The sequence below is a fragment of the Marmota monax genome, unplaced genomic scaffold (genome assembly GCF_021218885.2).
Source record: "Marmota monax isolate L192 unplaced genomic scaffold, Marmota_monax_Labrador192_F-V1.1 WCK01_AAM20220418_F8-fsc00080, whole genome shotgun sequence".
Taxonomy (NCBI): domain Eukaryota; kingdom Metazoa; phylum Chordata; class Mammalia; order Rodentia; family Sciuridae; genus Marmota; species Marmota monax.
The window spans coordinates 5,289,323-5,305,861 of record NW_026694750.1 but is presented as its reverse complement, the minus strand read 5'-3'; the positions used below and the strand labels follow the sequence as shown (position 1 = coordinate 5,305,861).

The 16,539-nt window shown below is 58.5% G+C and overlaps 1 protein-coding gene across 11 annotated transcripts in view; it reads right to left on the bottom strand.

The window, feature by feature from the left end:
• Positions 1 to 5,834: 5,834 nt before the first annotated feature.
• The window catches only part of Nphp4 (nephrocystin 4), a 99,849-nt gene continuing 89,144 nt past the window's right edge, over positions 5,835 to 16,539 (bottom strand). For 6 of the 11 annotated variants that reach the window (XM_046424535.2, XM_046424536.2, XM_058572739.1 and 3 more), the window contains 10 exons: positions 16,061 to 16,287; positions 15,750 to 15,936; positions 15,145 to 15,228; positions 10,521 to 10,677; positions 9,875 to 9,960; positions 9,155 to 9,240; positions 8,110 to 8,281; positions 7,529 to 7,708; positions 7,128 to 7,271; positions 5,835 to 6,449 (listed from right to left, as the gene is read on the bottom strand). In XM_046424535.2, coding sequence (XP_046280491.1) covers positions 6,309 to 6,449; positions 7,128 to 7,271; positions 7,529 to 7,708; positions 8,110 to 8,281; positions 9,155 to 9,240; positions 9,875 to 9,960; positions 10,521 to 10,677; positions 15,145 to 15,228; positions 15,750 to 15,936; positions 16,061 to 16,287 — 1,464 coding nt within the window. In that variant the 3' untranslated portion in view covers positions 5,835 to 6,308. The other 5 variants (XM_058572738.1, XR_009224940.1, XR_009224941.1 and 2 more) reach the window with 5 other exon arrangements.

Here is a 16,539-nt window from a genome sequence, read left to right as displayed (position 1 = left end):
AGTGGTGCAGCTGGGAAGAAGCTGAGGCCAAGTAACTTCCGAGGAGCTCAGAGTCACAGAAAGCTCCTGGGCTGCATTCCCGGCTCCCCCCGGCTGTGTGGTCCAGAGCCCTAACCCTGGCAGGCCCCTGTCGGTTCCAATCCAGTTCCAGTCCATGAAAGCAGCCCCACACAGTGGCTGAGGAGCTAGCCCAAGCGACATCTGAACAGTACCTGGGATCACCCTGGCCCCAGCAGGAGTCCAGCGAAAACCTCTCCTCCTTGCTACAGCCCCAGGGTCCAGCCTCTAGAGAGCTGCCTGCGCCCTCCCGACCCCCACGCAGCCGGCCCTCCTGCCTGGCCACCCGCCTGGCCACCCTCAGCTCCTGAGTCGAGTCTAGGTCAGGCCAAAGTGGGGTTGAGTGCTGTGGCCCGAATGCCTGTGTCCCCAGAACTCACAGGTGGACTCCTAACCACCCAGGCAATGGTGAGGACAGGGTGGGTTCTCTGGGGTTAGGTTGTGAGTAGGGTTGGTGACCTGCCTGCTCGTGGCCAGGTGAGGACATAGCAAGAAGCCACTAAATGCGAGGAACAAGTCCTTGCCAGACTCGGAGTCTGCTGGCACCTTGACCTTGGGCCTCTGGCCTCCAGAACTGTGAGTTCTAGAGGCACACAGTCAACCAATGAGCCGTCTCCTGCATCCTTTCTTGGCAACCCAGCCACAGAAGATGGAGCCACAGAAGATGAGTGGGGTGGGGCTCCCTCCTGCACCACTACCCACCAGCCCGCCCCGGGACACTAACGGAGACCTGCAGAGCCAGCACAGGCCGCGGCTGCAGGGACACACCTGGCCCAATGGCTGGTCCCCAGCTTAACGACTCCATGTGCTCAGAATAGAGCTGGTATGTTGGGAGCCTTCACCGTGGCAAGAACCTGGCGGAGGTCAGGCGAAGGTCAGCCTGAGTGTGCCCTCAGGAACCCTGACGTGGTGCCCATGAGCACAGTGACCCCCAGGCCACTTGGACATCAGCGGGCCTGGCCAGGGCTTCGGGATGACCCTCCTTCTCCTGCCCCTGAGCTGTAAATGAAAAGGAAACAGAAGACCTGGGCGGAGGCGGACCAGAGAAAGGGGAGGGGAGAGCACGTCCTCTGCTCCTTCCTCTCCCTGCCTCCCCCCTACTGTACTTCGGGGGTAACCTGCTCCTGGGGACCCCAACCTGAAACAGATGGTCTCCTAACAGTGCAGCCCTCTCCTCCAAATCCTTCTAAAAGGGACAGAGATGTGGACACAGCAGAGAACCTGAGGTTTGTCATGCACACACTTGCCCAGAACAGCCCAGCCCCACAGAGCCCAAGGCCAGAAAGACAGATGGACCCAGAACTTACTGGGGCAGCAAGACCAGTCGGATCCCCACACACTGGGCCACGACAGTGACTGCGTCCTGACGGGAACGCCCCTCATTTATCTCAGGATAAAATCAGCGCCAGGCACATCCCTGGCACCGGGGTCCAGAGGCAAAGCTGCACGTGCACACTAAGGCTCGCTTAGTGACAGCTGGAAACACTCAGGGGACCAGCGAGGTTGCTCCGGGGCCATCACGGCCACCATGATCAAGACCCTGCCCTCGTGTCAAGCTGAAACCCCACCCACCCACGCATGTGGACAACAAGCCACCCTCGTGTTGCCCACTATTAAACACATCCATTAGGGGGTTTTTCTTCCTGATCAGGAGGACGTGAGCCACCTAGGAAATTAAAATCTAGAATAATTCATGAAGAACAAAAGACAGAGTCAGAATTAGTTTTAAAGGATGGAGCATCTGGTAGGTCAAGTCCACACAGAGCTCCCATGGTTTATTTAAGGGGATACATCAAAGGCAGGGATCAGGGATCAGAGGTGGAGTCTTGCTCTGTGCGTCTTGCAGTCAGCAGGCTGATTGACATCTTGGCAGGTCACACCAGTCTCAGTACCCCTGTGTTCAATCCTCAGTACCAATAAATAAATAAACAGGGCTGGGGGTGTGGCTCGGTGGCCAAGTGCCCTTGGGTTCAATCCCTGGTACAAATAAGTAAATAAATAAAAGTGCAAAGACCTGGGGTGGGGGGAAATCCACTTTAAAAGAACTTCATTTCTTCCTTTAACAGAATCTGATCCATGGTCTGACTTATGCGGAATTAGTTGAGATGACCAGCTAAAAGGATTATTTGCCAAAGTAAAACTGACCCCAGATATTTGTTTAGAGTCATGGCCCAAACGAATCCTTCCCCCAGGCTCAGAGCTAGGAGGATGTTTGGACAGGGTCCCCCGGGGCCGCGCTGCCGCCCCCACCAGTAGCGCGCAGAGGCAGCGACAGCGTGTGAGGCCTGGCTCTCTCTGGGATCGTCCACCCTGTCCACTTCCACGGCTGCTGTGGCCTCATGGAGGCCAGTCCAGCAGAGCCTCCCTCGTTGGACTCTCTGGCCTCCTCCGTCCTTCTTCCCAAAGACCACCCGGTGGTCCAAAGTGGCATGAGGATTGTTACCTGATGCCAGTTGTGGCCTCAGTGTCCAGCCCCTAAGAGGCCAGAAGTACCAGCACCCAGCAGCCAAGGCCAGAACCCAAGCTCCAAATGGGGAAGCCGGATGCACTGTTGTGCTGAGGTCAGAAAGAGCCAAAGATTTGAAACATTTCGATTGTTTCACTTAAAAATATTTAAGGCTGCGACAGGGTCAGAGTTCACCGCCTCTGCCCGCTGGGGAAACCTGGTGGCCACTTCCCCAGCCACTTGGAATCAGAGCAACAATTTAAAGTGCCTTGGTTTCTTTCCAAATAAAGGCAAACAACATGGAATCTCCATCAGGCATGGGAAGCCAAAGCAGCCCCCCTGGCTTCTGTTTGACTCCATTTAGTGGAACACGGCTTTCGGCAGTGTGAGAGGAGGGAGGAGATAAGCTACTGCTACCAGAAACGCCCCCGAAACCTGACCCTGCTTTGAAAGAGGGCTGGGCGGGACGAGGCCAGCCTGCACTGCAGCTGGAGCCTCGTGGCCTGGCGAGGCCCAGGCGGCCGGCTGGCTCTCTCCTGTACGTGAAGGGAGAAGTAAATGACGATGCCACTCAGAACATCTGCACACCCAGGCGCACACAGTGGCCTTGACCTGGGCTTTGTGCCTGCAGAGCCCTGTTCCCCGATGCCCTAGCATGTGAGAGGGCAAAGGGACGCCCCACATCACAGGCTACGCACCAAAACTCTTCTGCATGCGGGTGGCAGCAGGAGGCACCCCCCAGGAGAGGCAGGCTGTGGAGAGAGCAGGCCTGTCTCTGAGGTCTGGGCTCCATGTTGACCAGCTGCTGGGGCTGGGGCCCAGCAGGGTCAAGCGGATGCCTGTGCACCTGACCACCAGCCCGGAAGCCCACCTACAGCCTGGCTCCTCTCTGCCTGCCCAAGTCCCTTTGCTCCTGGCTGCTCTCTGCCAGCGGGCCCCCTCCGCCCAAGTGTCCCCTGCTCAGAGAGGACTCGACCCCTTTTCTAAACCAATACCCCTTCCTCACAGCTTCAATGTCCCACAGGGCACCACATGTCCACTGGTCACTGGGCCCCTCCAAAGGCCACCTCTCAGGGCAGGGACAGTGTCTGTCTCAGGGAGGAGCCCTCTGCACACTAGGTGGATGGAATGAGGGTGTGAGCAGGTACATGCTGGGGGGTAAGGCAGTGTGGCCAGGCCCCTTCCTCCTTGTGGGCCTCTGAGCTCAGGTGATGGTCAGGCATCCTCTAGCCCCAAAGGAGCTCACTGCTGTCAGGAGCCAGCCCCACCCACCCAGGAGGGGCACCTGCTGCCTGCTCTAGCCTGGTCTTCCCGGGAGCTGCAGCGCCCTCCTCTGCACGGGAGGAAAACAGCACCACAAGGGAGCTGTGCACAGCAAGCCCAGGGAGGGGGCAGTGGCCGCGCAGGCACCCAGCACCCAGCTCTATAGGCACCATATCTCGGGCAGAGCCCGTATCTCAGAGCTGAGCCGAGGGCCCAGTGGCAGCCCATCTCAGTCCACGCTTTACAGACTGGACAAGGCCAGGAGCTCCTGAGACGCCACCATTTCCAAGGACAAGGAAGATCCGGTAGAGCCACCTCTAGCAAAGCAGCAGCCCTTGACTTTCCGCATGAAAATGCACCTGGGAGAAAGCGTCTGCAGGGCAGGTGGGCCTCCAGCTCTGGAGCACCTGAAGGGGCTGGCGGAGGACCCACTCCCTCTGCTCTGCCAGGAGGGGCGCAGCCAGGCTGCGGGACCACGGCTCCTTTAAAAGGTACAGGCTGCATGAGTCGCCTTCCAAGGTGCTGTAGCCCCCGGGTTTTCCTGCCCAAGGCGCAGGGCACTGTGGCGGGGCCTGCAGCCAGCACAGCCCTCGGGGAGCAGAGGTGGCTCCCTCCATCACCCAGCTCCTGGCCACAGGGGCCATCTCTATGAAGAACAACCCGCCTGTGCCCGAGGACCAGCAGCCTCACAGGACGGGTGCCTTTGTCCATGCCTAAGGAGCCAGCCTGCCAGGGTCACCCTCCACCCTCTCTGAGTCGGGAAGCAACTGGAGAAAGAGAACACCCAAGCACAGGGACAATGAGCGCTCACCAGCCCTGGTCACCTGCAGGAGTGTGGGTGTGAGAAATCAGCGTCCACCTTGCCTGAGACAGTGGTGCTGGGGTTTCTGTCATGCACAGCCAAACACAGCCACCCTCCCCACCCGCCATCTCCCTGCTACAACAGCCTCTGCTGTGCCTGTGTCTGGGCGGCTCCACGTGGCCCTCCACACCACTGCCCACCTTCTCCCAGAATTCCAACATGACACTGCCCCTCACCTACCCCTTGCTTTGAATCTCTGAGAAGCTTCCTGGTACTTCCTGATAAAGACAAAAGCCCTATCCTGGCCTGCAAGGATCTTGCTGTGCCCGGGTCAGCTTCTCAGGTGGGCCTGAACCTCCCATAATGGCCCAGCGCGGTGACCTTGACACCATGCACCCCCCAGGGCCAAGGCCCTCCTCTGTTCTTTGTCTGGGAGGCCCTCCCGTGCCCTATGTGCCCACCTCATGCTCCAGGGCTGCGTATCCTCACAGGAGGCTGCAGCCGGTCCTGCTCCCAGGCCGTGCCTGCCCAGGGCCTCCGACAGCCTTCCCCACCTCCCCGAGCACTGAGGGCGCAGGCCATGGCAGCCCACGGTCCTGCAGTGGCTTCCGCTCCCTGTGGATGTGCTGAGAGCAGGAGCTCAACACCACGCCCCACCACAGGGCCTCCCGGCATCCGCATTGGATTCTTGGGACTCCACGGGCCTCTTCCATGGAGACTGCGCAGCCTCAGCATCCGCCCAAGCAAGACCTGACAGTGGGCCTACCCACAAGCAAACCACCCTCCAAAGGAGCCACGCCCACTGCTGCTTGTCAGGGCACTCGAGGGGCCCGAGGCCGACTCAGCCCCAGCAGAGTGCAGCACTGGGCACACAGCTCCCACCTTCAGGCCCCTGTAGAGCATGCAAGCCATTCCTGAAAGTCCCACGGCAGCCGGCACTGGCTCTAGGGACATTCGTCACTGCACGTCCCCATGCAGTATGTGCTCCATGTGTGCTCCATGAGGTCGCTGCAGGCACGCAGGCCACCTCCACTCTTGCACCCCTTGCACTCCCACCCCCAGCGCAGTGCTCTGGGGGCCCTCGCGGTCTCAGTGGTGTCCCTCAGCTCTGCCCTGGGGCCAGGCCCGAGGGGACTCTCAAGAGGGCACAGGGCTGGGCCCTCCTGGCAATCCAGGGCAGTCCAGGCTAACCTGCAGACGGGAAAACCCTCTGACAGCAGGTCCGCAGGGAATAAGGAAAATAAGAACCACCAGAAGGGACACAGCCAGCGTTCAGATGGTCTGATCTTAGACACAAACACAAAGTGATATCAGTATATAAAACACTGTGCAGCAAATAAAGTTCATTTTGTTCATATAAAATCCAGTAAGAAAAACATAATTTTGCCATTTAGATGATTCATAAAACACATTTTGCTAAAAAAAAAAAAAAAAACTGAAACTAAGTTACAAATAGTGACAACCTCCATGGACTACAGAGGGACCAGTGGGCCTCATGCACACCTCAGGTAGAATAAGGTGACTGGAGGCCACCAGATTCCTGTTCACACTGAGAACTCACCCTTGGCCTTGGTCAGTGTTGGCAGCCCTAGGCTGGACACAGGCATTTCAAAAATGACCAGGGTACACATGCTCCTCCCTAAGCCAGGCCCAGGCCACCAGGGCAGGGCCACATGCTGGGGAGAGGAGAGGCAGGGGAGGTCCGCAGGGCAGGCGTGTGTGGCAGGTGCTGCCGGCCCCTCACTGGTAGATGACCTTCACACAGAAGGCCTCTTCATTCTTGTCTTCGTGGTCATTGATGTAAATCAGGATCTCCTCCTGCCCCACTCTCCCGCCCGGCGCAAACCGCAGGCCGATGGTGTAGGTCTCGCCTCCTCCCACCTGGAAGAAGCATTGAGACCCCAGTGTCCACCCTGAGCTGCGTCACCTTTACCAGCTGCTTCTCAGGGCTAGGGATGGAACCCAGGCTCAGGGTGCCAGGCAGGCCTCCACACTGAGCTACACCAGCCTCACAGCAGCGTCCAGAGAAGTGACTCAGGTGAGGTAGGCTCCCTAGAGGCAGGTGGGGCACACGGCTGACAAAGGACGTCCATGACCAGCCCGGGACCCAGTGCCTGGAGGGACGGGCACCAGGCCTTCAAGGGCAGCACAGCTGGGGCTGGAGGCCGCTCCTCTCCTGAGCTCCCTCCCAACACTGCTGTGGAGACCCTAGCCACCAGCCTGCCCTCTCAGAAGCTGGCTGCCTGCGGACCCCTGAGGTACTACCCCCGCAGGACGCGCCCTCGACCTTCCTGATGGGGGACGGCCTCGGATCTGGGCACAACAGTGAGGAGCTGCAGAGGGGCAAAGCCACCAAGGCCTCTTGCAACAGTGCTCTCAGCCAGAGTATCCAGCGAGAGGCGGTGGGCTCTCAGCGAGTCTCCTGCCTCCCGGCACCTCACCAGGGGGCTGGGGCACCTGCCACCATCCCCAGACTCACCCCTCCTGGACGCAGCACTGACCACCCAGCGCCAGCCCTCCCACACGCCTCCCAAGGCCCCCGTGCCGCCCCTGCAGCACCTGAAAGGTGTCCTCCTTGAACTGCAGCAGGTCAGGGTGGTCGCTATACAGGCGGTAGGTCCTCCGGGTGGGGTAGGGGTTGGTGTAGGTGATCCGCTTGTTGACGCCCTTCCCTTCACCCACCGCCATCGTGATCTCAAAGGCCTGGGGAGGGTGGGCCAGGTCCCAGTCACGGCCCAGGGCTCCTTCTCCAAGAACTTCCTGAGCCCAGCCCCAGACACCAGGACATCCACGCAGATGAGAGGGACAGATGGTGCAGGAGCAAGCACCCCCACCCCGCCCCACACAGCCCTGGATCGGGACAGCCCAGGGCACAGGGCAGGTGATACCCAGGTGACACCCTGTCACCTGAAGAGCACAGAGAAGTCCTGCAGTGCCTCCTCCCGCAGCCTCACACAGACCTTGGAGATGAGCGGCTGGTGGCAGGAGAGGCACAGGAGCCAGGAGGCCACCAGCTGGTGGTAGTCCACGTCCACCAGGTTGAGGTGGATGAAGCGGCTGCCGGCCCTTCTGGGCCTCACGGCCACATGCAGGTCCTGTACCCCATGTGGCGGCAGCACAAAGACACCTGCGGGGTCTGTCTTCAGGAGCAAGGGGAGAGTCAGATTGCAGCCTCTGGGTTCACAGACACAAAGTCTCCCAGGTACCCAATCCCACCAACCAGGGCAACTCAAAGTCACCAGGTTGTTCAGGTGACAGCTCAACAGGCTCAGGAGCCACCCGGGTCTACAGCCTGGCCCCTGTTCCCGCACTTTGGGTCTATGGTAGGCAAGGCCCACCCATGGTGACCCTTCCCTAAGCAACCTGGGTTCAGAACACAGGCCTGTAGGTGGAATCTGCATGGCCTCATGTTGTGTCCCCGGGGCGTCTCCGATCCCAGAGTCCTTCAGGTGCACCTGTCCCGTGGCCGCACCGGCATGCCTAGCAAAGCCAGCTTAGGGCCGGGAAGACCCTGCGGCAGTCTGGCAGGGAGGAGGCTCACCTGCAGCTCCTGGGGGTGCGAGGCAAAAGCTCTCACTTTCCTCACTCTCTGTGTCCCCCGGAGGACAAGGGACAGGCGGCTCAGTTGGCCCGCAACACAGGAGACGTCGACGCGCTGCAGGGAGTGGAGGCAGACCCGCCACGTCTGCACAGGCACTGCCAGCCAGCGGTCCCTGCGAGGGACAGGGGCTGTCTGCAAGTGTCCTCAGAGAGACAGCAAAAGCCCCTGAGAGTGAGTGTGCTGGGGGGCAGGGGCGGGGGCAAGAGCCGAGGAGGCCAGGCTGGGCCAGCTGCCTCCGCCCTGGCCTCCACCTGCCCACCTACACGGAAGCCCTTGGCGGGGCTGAGACACTGCCTGTCCCTGCACCTAGGACTGTGCACATGGGATGAAGGAGGGCCTGAGCTGGCCCAAATGCCTCGGAACAGCTGTGAAGGGTGGTGGGCTGCATGTAGGGGACGGGGGGCCCGGAGGTCACAGGTCTGAACACAGGGCTGTGAAACTTCATGACTGCATCACAAAGCAGGGCCAGTGACGCACCTCCAGGGGTTGTTAGGAGGAGTCAGGGCTGAGGTGTTCTCATGGCAGGGGAGGCTGATGCAGCCTCTCACCCTGGATGCAGCTCACCCTTACCCTGGCCTGTCCTGGAAGCCCTGCAGGAAATCTCCCGGCTTGCTCCAGTTAGAGGGCTCCAAGTGGCTGGGAGACAGGGCCCAGGAGAAGACAGTGAAGGGACTGCAGCTGTCTAACTGGGCAACTTGATCATGGTCTTGGGGTGGTGTCAGCCACTCCCAACTCCAATCCCTCCACGGGTTCAGCCCATAAACTGGGGAGGAAACAGCTGCCAGGCTTCCTGGGCTGACCCTTCCCTGAGTGGGCAGGGAGCATCCGAGTCTCTCCAGTCACTTGTGCTGCTCCAGCAGAGGATGCCCTCTGCAGGGCCCTACTGGCCCTAGAACTCAGCAGTCCTGCCTCTCAGATGGGCACGGCCCCCATCCACCAGCAGCCCCGACCTGCCCTTTCCAGATCTGTTGTCTTGAGTACTCACGCATAAATGATGACAAAGAAGTCTTTCATCTCTGGGCTTGGACCACTAGCCACCTTCAGAAACACATCCCGGGGCTCCCCAGGGCCCTGCCAAGCAGACGTGGGGGGCATGGGGGCCAGCACCACCTGCCTCCCCCCTCTAACCCTAGTCTGGCCCCTAAAGTTGCCTGAGGCCTGTGCAGCTGGGGCAGGTGTGCAGCCAGGGCAGGTGTGCAGCCGGGGCAGGTGTGTACCCAGGACAGGTGTGCACTGGGGGCAGGTGTGCAGCCGGGGCAGGTGTGCAGCCGGGGCAGGTGTGCAGCCAGGGCAGGTGGGAGCCCCTCCCCAGGTGCATCCTCCTGGCACTCGTCAGCATTCACCAGCCTGTTCAGTGAGGGAGCAGTCGGCAGCTCCTTGGTTCTATGTTGATTTCAATAATTACATTGCACAGATTTTATCCAGGCTCCCAGCTAGTCATAGCACAGTTACTGCCGCCATCCCTTGACGACGGTAATTAATAAGTGCCTTAATTACCATTCGTTTTATTCACTTTGCTTCGTGCCTTTTCTTAAAATTTAAATGCAGCTGATCAGAGGACTGATCTGCTAGCAGAGAAAATAAAGACCTGCTCGGGAAGCCCTCAAGGGTGTCCCCAGAGCCCTTCACCACCTTGAAACGAAGCCACTCAGCTAAAACCCCAGCAGAAGCGACATGGGGCGAGGACAACGTCCCCACAACATACCACACTCTGGGCCTCACAGAGGACATTGGGGTCGCTGCATCGCACGTGGATGGGGAGGTCCTCGCCAGGCATTCCCACTGGGGCACCTGCAACAGGGAAGGGGACAATGTTGCCACTCGCCTAGCGAGGCCTGTGGGCAATGCAGGCTGCAGGTCGCGGGCACAGGAGCTGACAGCCTGACCTACAGTGTCCCCACAGGGGTGGGAGACAGACCCAGGAGGAAATAGCAGAGGGACCAGGGTCATTCAACTGGGTGAGGGCAGTACAGGACAGCTCGATCATCACCATGGGGTCTCTGTGATGACCTTCTAGCCCCTTCCATGGAGAGTCACCCAAAGGGAGTGACCTAGAGGTGAACAGGAGCCCCACCAAGCACAGAGGCCTCACCTGGCTGTGAAGGTACCTGCCAGAACGTTGGAGAGCCCCTGGGGGGAGCCATCTCCATGGCCCTCACTTCTTACGGGGACAGGCCCTGGCGCAGAGCTCTTAGGGTTGGAAGGGTGGCATCAGAGGAGGCAGAAGGGTGGTGGCAGGGTTTGCCACACAGCATGGGGGACTCCATGATGCCACTTGCCACCTTGGGCAGAGGCCTCTTCCAACCACCTGAACCTGCCAGAGGCCACCACAGGAACGGCAGGGGACTTGCCGGGAAGCGTATGCCAGGGAGGCAGGCGGATGGCCTTCTTCAGGAAGGTGAGTTCCGGGTGGTAGAAGCGGAAGATCTGGTCCACAACGTGGGGCTGGGGCTCCACGGTCAGCTGGAGCATAGCGAGGAGCTTCCCGCTGCTGGCCCGGAACAGCACCTTCAGGACAGCAGCAGCCAGGCCTCAGGACAGGAGCACAGACTGTGCAGCTTCACATCCCTCCCAAGGCAGCACAGAGATCTCACTGCCCTCCTCAAGAGAGGCGGAAGACAGGCATTGTCAGAGATGCAGGGACAGGGTTCACAGTACAGGGCACTGGGGTCCTGAGTGGACAGTGAACGTGCCGCTGCCATCCTCTCAAGTAAGGCATGCCCCTTAAATGCTGTCCCCACTGCAGTCCCCCCTGGGTGCGTGGCAGTCACTCAGAAGGCCTCGCCATCGCCCTCACCAGGCCATGGTGGTAATGGGCAGCTGTGTTCAGGACTGAGCCCTCTGCTTGAGGGCTTTCCAGACAGAGAAGCAGGCTGTGCTGAAACCAAGAAGGCTCAGAACGCGCCAGATGTGGTCATGCACACCTGTCGCCCCAGCGGCTCTGGAGGCTGAGGCAGGAGGATCGTTAATTCAAAGCCAGCCTCAGCAAAAGTAAGGCACTAAGCGACTCAGTGAGACCCTGTCTCTAAATAAAACACAAAATACAGCTGGGGATGTGGTTCAGAGGTTGAGTGTCCCTGAATTCAACCCCTGGTACGAAAAAAAGAAGGCTCAGAACAGAAAGCCTCCTCTTCAAAAAGTTATTGCAAAAAACTTACATTCAAGAGTGGTGCTTATTTATCTTTATTTCGTCCTCCACACAGGCAAGTGTGTGGACACAAAGGCATACATACACAAGCACACGCATGCACATGTGACCCCGGAGGCAGTGGCAAGCAGCACAGATTCAAGAGCTTTCTGTCTTGTTTGACAGTCTGTGAACTCCTTGGTTAATTTTTAGAACTAAAGAGGAAAGCTCTATTACGAAAACAAAGCAACAGAGCTTGCAGGACCCCAAGCTGGTGGCACCATCACAGAGGAGAATTCCTCCAGTAAGTCTAAAGTACAGGACAGGGACCCTAGGGCAAATGCACTGCTAGAAGCCTTAAGCTGCAGTACTCTTGTCCGGGTCTCTGAAATACACAGATGGACACACACTTGCCAGCATGGCCGGTGGCTTCAGGGCCAAAGGGGTCTGACCAGGGTGGTCAAAGACTGGCTATATACAGGAAAACTAGGCAAATAAGTAAATATGTCAAAGACAATGGGAGCCAGGTTCCTCACTATCAGACACTGGGGTTCAAACATGGAGAAAGACAACAGGAATAAACCCTGTGATGCTGGCCTGGTCTTGAAGCACAGTGTGAGTCTATGGTCTTCAACCCATACAGTTAGAACAAAGGTCTGTGCACATGTGGGCGCACACACAGATATCTACATGTCACATGCACAAGGACACACGTATGTGTGGGTGTGCATGTCCATATAGGCATATGCCTCCTGCGCCCCTCTGCTGAGCAGTAGTGACACCCCACCAGCAGCAGTGAGCACACCAAGGACCAACCTTGGTTTCTAACTACCGTCCTGCTCTGACTCTGAAATGGGCAGGGAGAGACGAGAGGAGCTTGTATTCCCTGTTATGCCAGGCAGAGAGAAGGGCTCAAAGGATGGCAGGGACATGGAACAAGACAGGCGCCAGCTTGAAGGGGCTGCCACTTGTCAGACGGGGGCAATGCAAATGTCAGCAGCAAAATAAACAATGGCAGTGACAAACCAGTAAGATAGGAACTGAATAGCCCATAAGATGCAAAACTGAGTGAGCAGACGGGGGGGTGGGGGCAGGTAAGGCAATGCTCTGTCTCACTCAGAATGCAACCACCAGAGCAGGAGGGTGGAACTGAAAACCCCCACGCTGTCCCTGATTCAGGCAAGATGTCAACTGCTACCTTGGGTGAACGTCTGTAAGAAACGGGATACTTCCATAGCCTCGGAATATCTTCTGACAAAATACTTGAATACTCATGACTTTCTAATTCTAAACACAAAATACTTCAGTGATTTTACAGGGACAAAGCATGGCAATGTCACCCTAAGTGAAAAAGCTAACACTGCCACTGACAGGACGAATCAACGCTGCCTTCCTTCCAAAGTGGCGCTCTGAGAACAAGCATATGCTGGGTGGTAGCATCCTGCCCCAGGTGCGCAGGCAGACTCTAGTCACCAGCAGACTGCAGGCAAGCCCCACAGGACACTCCGCAAGACGACCAGCCAAGAGCTCGGCATCACCGGGGCCACAGAGGAGAGCCCGGCAGCAGGGCAGCCAGGACCACCCAGCACCCGGGAGCCCGAGCAGGCAACGACCGAGCACCAGAGGGACACTGTGGAATGGGGATGGGGCCTGTGACAAGATCACGCCAATTCAGGATCCTCACAATTCTACATTTTCAGGACAGACCAGCTCTAAGCTTCAGAGCACAATGGAGCATTTGGTCAATAATTTATTTTCAAAACTGTTCAAGAAGCCAGGCGTAATGGTGCACGCCTGTAATCCCAACAGCTCAGGAAGCTGAGGCAGGAGGATTCCAAGTTCAAAGTCAGCCTCACCTGCCGCAGTCTGGCTGGGTACAAATCACGAGCCACTGAAGCAGGAACAAATTTTATTTCTGAACTCCACCAGCACACTCCACACACGCTCCCGGGAACTCTCCCGAACGCCACGCGGCTCCTCCAGGAACCACCAACCGGAAATCCCTCCTCCGGCACTTCCCCAACCAAAGCGAACTCTTCAGGAATCCCCGCGAGAGCTCAACTGGAACTCAACGGGAACTCCGCGAGAACTCAAAAGTCATCATCTTAATGGCTCGCTGGCGTCACCTCTCAACCACTACTTCTGGCAAAAATGCCATGCGTCATCCTGACTCGGCTGTGGCCCTCAACACTCACCAACTTGGTGAGGCTCTAAGCAACTTAGTGAGACCCTGTCTCAAAAATAAAAAGGACTAGGGATGTGGCTCAGTAGTAAAGCACCCCTGGGTTCAATCTCTGGTACCAAACAAAAAAAACAAAAAAAAGAAGCATCTCTTCAAGAAAAAATATGCACACACATGGGGAGAATGATAAGGAAATGTGGGCAGTGTTAGCAACCAGGAAATCCGGGCAAACACCGTGAAAACTCTGTGTATTTTTGCAACTTTTCTCTAAGTTTGAAATTATTTCAAAATAATTTTTTTAAGGCACAAGAGTTAATGTGAGAAGGACAGCAGTGGGCAAAGAGGGCAGTGTCAGCATCTAGGGAACAGAGTCTGCATGGAGTGAGCCATCTAAATAAAGACCCACCGTCCATGGAGAGCTGCTGGCCACAGCTCATTATTTTCATAAATGAAGGGAACGAACCTCACACGTGCCCCGACTTCACGGGACTCGTGTGCTTCAGGGGGGCCAAAGCGCTGCTGGGGGAGCTCCGGTTGACAGGAGACCACAGGAGAGTGGCGGAACTGGGACGCCACCAATCTGTACCCAGGGAACCCGCAGGCATGGTCGCGAGCCCTCAGGTGACAGTGGGCAGGAATTCACCACAGGTACGCCAGGGAATCAGCACCCGAGCCCCCCAGGACCACCAGCCACAGGGGCCTCTGCAGGTGACATGTTCACCAACACCCAAGGCTCAGAGATGGGTAGTCCAAGGAGAGCAGGTCCCGACCCAAACTGTCCAACTGTAAATACCATGAGCACCTGACATCAGACTAGGCTAGGGGTCCTTGTTAGTTCAGGGGCAGGGACCACGGCACATGGTCAGGATGAAAGTCTTTATCTATCAGAGGTCCACCCTGCAGCAATTATGGGTAAACTCATTCAAATTTCTGAGGCTTTTCTTAAAACTCCAAATTCATGCAAAAGGATCATCATTTTGCTAAAAATACTTGAAATATTATTTTAAGTTCCCTTATCTGATTCTTCCCAAATACAGTTGCCATTAACCCCTCCCCCTCCAAAGGAGGGTCTCAAAAATTCTAGGAAGGAGTCATTCTGTCTAATCCCTGGACACCAAACCCAACAGAACCCTCTGTGCTCTCCCTGAAGCCCACCTCGCCCTGGCTGTTATGCGCGGGCACAGTGAAACCCACCCTGCACACCACCTGCCCGCCGAGGGCTGACCCGCAGCCCTGACCACCCAGACCCTCAGCAGGGGAAGCAGCCCCAACAACCCCCCTCCCAACAGTCGTGGCAGCAGGGTGGTGGCTGGGACTTCCCGCATGTGGGAGTCCCAGCCCCGACATCCTCTACAGCACCAACAAAGGGCAGGCGCGTTCCATCAGCAAAGGCAAAAAAAATAGATAAAGCAGGTTTCGCCAGCTTTTGCCAACGCCTGGACACAGCTGTGGCTGTCCTGCTGGCCGTCCACCTCAACCCTCGCCCTGCCCAGCCCCGCCCCAAGTTGGCCCAGATCTCTTCCCTCCGGGAGGGCAGAGAAAGAGGGAGGGGTCAGGGCCAAACGGGAACCATAAAGACACAGCACACGTCACTCAGCCTCCGAGGACAGGAGGACGCACGGCGCTGCAGGGCTGTGGGATGACTGAGATGTCGTCTTGCCCCTACCTTGGCGTGCTTGGTGAAAGTGGCGCTGCACTTCCGAGGTGATCCGGCGTCTGTGCCCCTCTCGGAGCTCAGCTCAGCAGAGGCCTGTGAGGAACCCCGGAGCAGGAGCAGGTCGCAGGCGCAGTCGGCAGCTCCTGAAGGCCACCCTGCGTGCCCCACGCCAGCCCTCCCGGCAGCTGCCAGCCAGCCTCCCCCAGGCACAGACTCCAGCGTGTCTCCCCACTGTGCCTGGAGCAAAGGTCTGCTCAATCCCAGGCCCATCCACAGAGCCAGCTGGGCCCAGCACATCCTCAGAGGTCAGTCAGACACTGGGACACACACTCACGTCACCCAAGGCCTCCAGGTTGGTGTGTAAAGGCAAACGGGACAGAGCAGGGTGGGGCACCCACCCACTCTCGCCAGGTTTGCACACACGCCTGGCGGGAGGAGAGGAGGGCCTGGGCTGCCTGTGTGGCACAGGTACAGAGGAGGCGCCGAGTGGCAAGGCGGGCAGACAAGGGTGGAGGGCAGAGCCCACCTGCCAGACACGGGCACACTACAAACACCTGTCGGCACTCTCCCTTTCTATGGCCGGGAAGGGCCTTCCCTGTTGGCCTGGGCCACACCTGTACGGGGGCTGGCCGACCCACAGAGAAGCTCTGGTACTTGAAGGGAACGTGGGTGGTCTCCCGGGGGCGCAGGTAGAGCTGGGGGGCCAGGCTGCCGCGCAAGTGGAACATGTCCTCCTCCAGGGGTGTGTGCAGGCCGGCGGCGTCTTTGAAGTACCTCCACTCCTGGCTGTCCAGGATGACACTGGAGGGAGGCAGTGGGGAGGCCGGGGCTGTGGGCAAAAGCCGCCCTCCCCCAGAGCCGCCCCGGCGGGGGACAGGAATCAGCATAGCACAGACCCAGCGAGGGGCCAGGCAGGAGCTGTCACCTGAGCTCAGGGTTGTCGATCTCGATGGTCACCGTGTGCTGGATGTTGTGGGGGTTCTTAAGCGCGAACTCGAAGAACTCAGCAGTGCCCAGGGTGGCGTAGAGCGTGTGCTGCGTGGTGACGGCCAGGCTCAGCACGCTGGCAATGCTCTCGGCCTTGGTGCGCTCCCGGTAGGCGTCAATGACCTGCAGGTCCCGCGAGTGCTGTGCCCGCACGCTCTGCTGGGCCTGTCAAACACGGGCCAGCTGGCTGCACAGGCCGGGTGTGTGCCCTCCTGGGCGGGGCCTGTGTGCCGCCCCACTCCAGGGCATCAGACTTCTGGAAAAGCACGACTGACCCTGCCTTGGCCTGAGGCTCGGGGACCAGCCCACCCCCAGCCCAGAGAGCCTCACAGCATCAGAACAGGGAAGGGGCACACCTTTCCCTCCATGGGGAGGCCCGCACGGCACCCCAGCTTCTCTGCCTCATGGCAGGGGCAC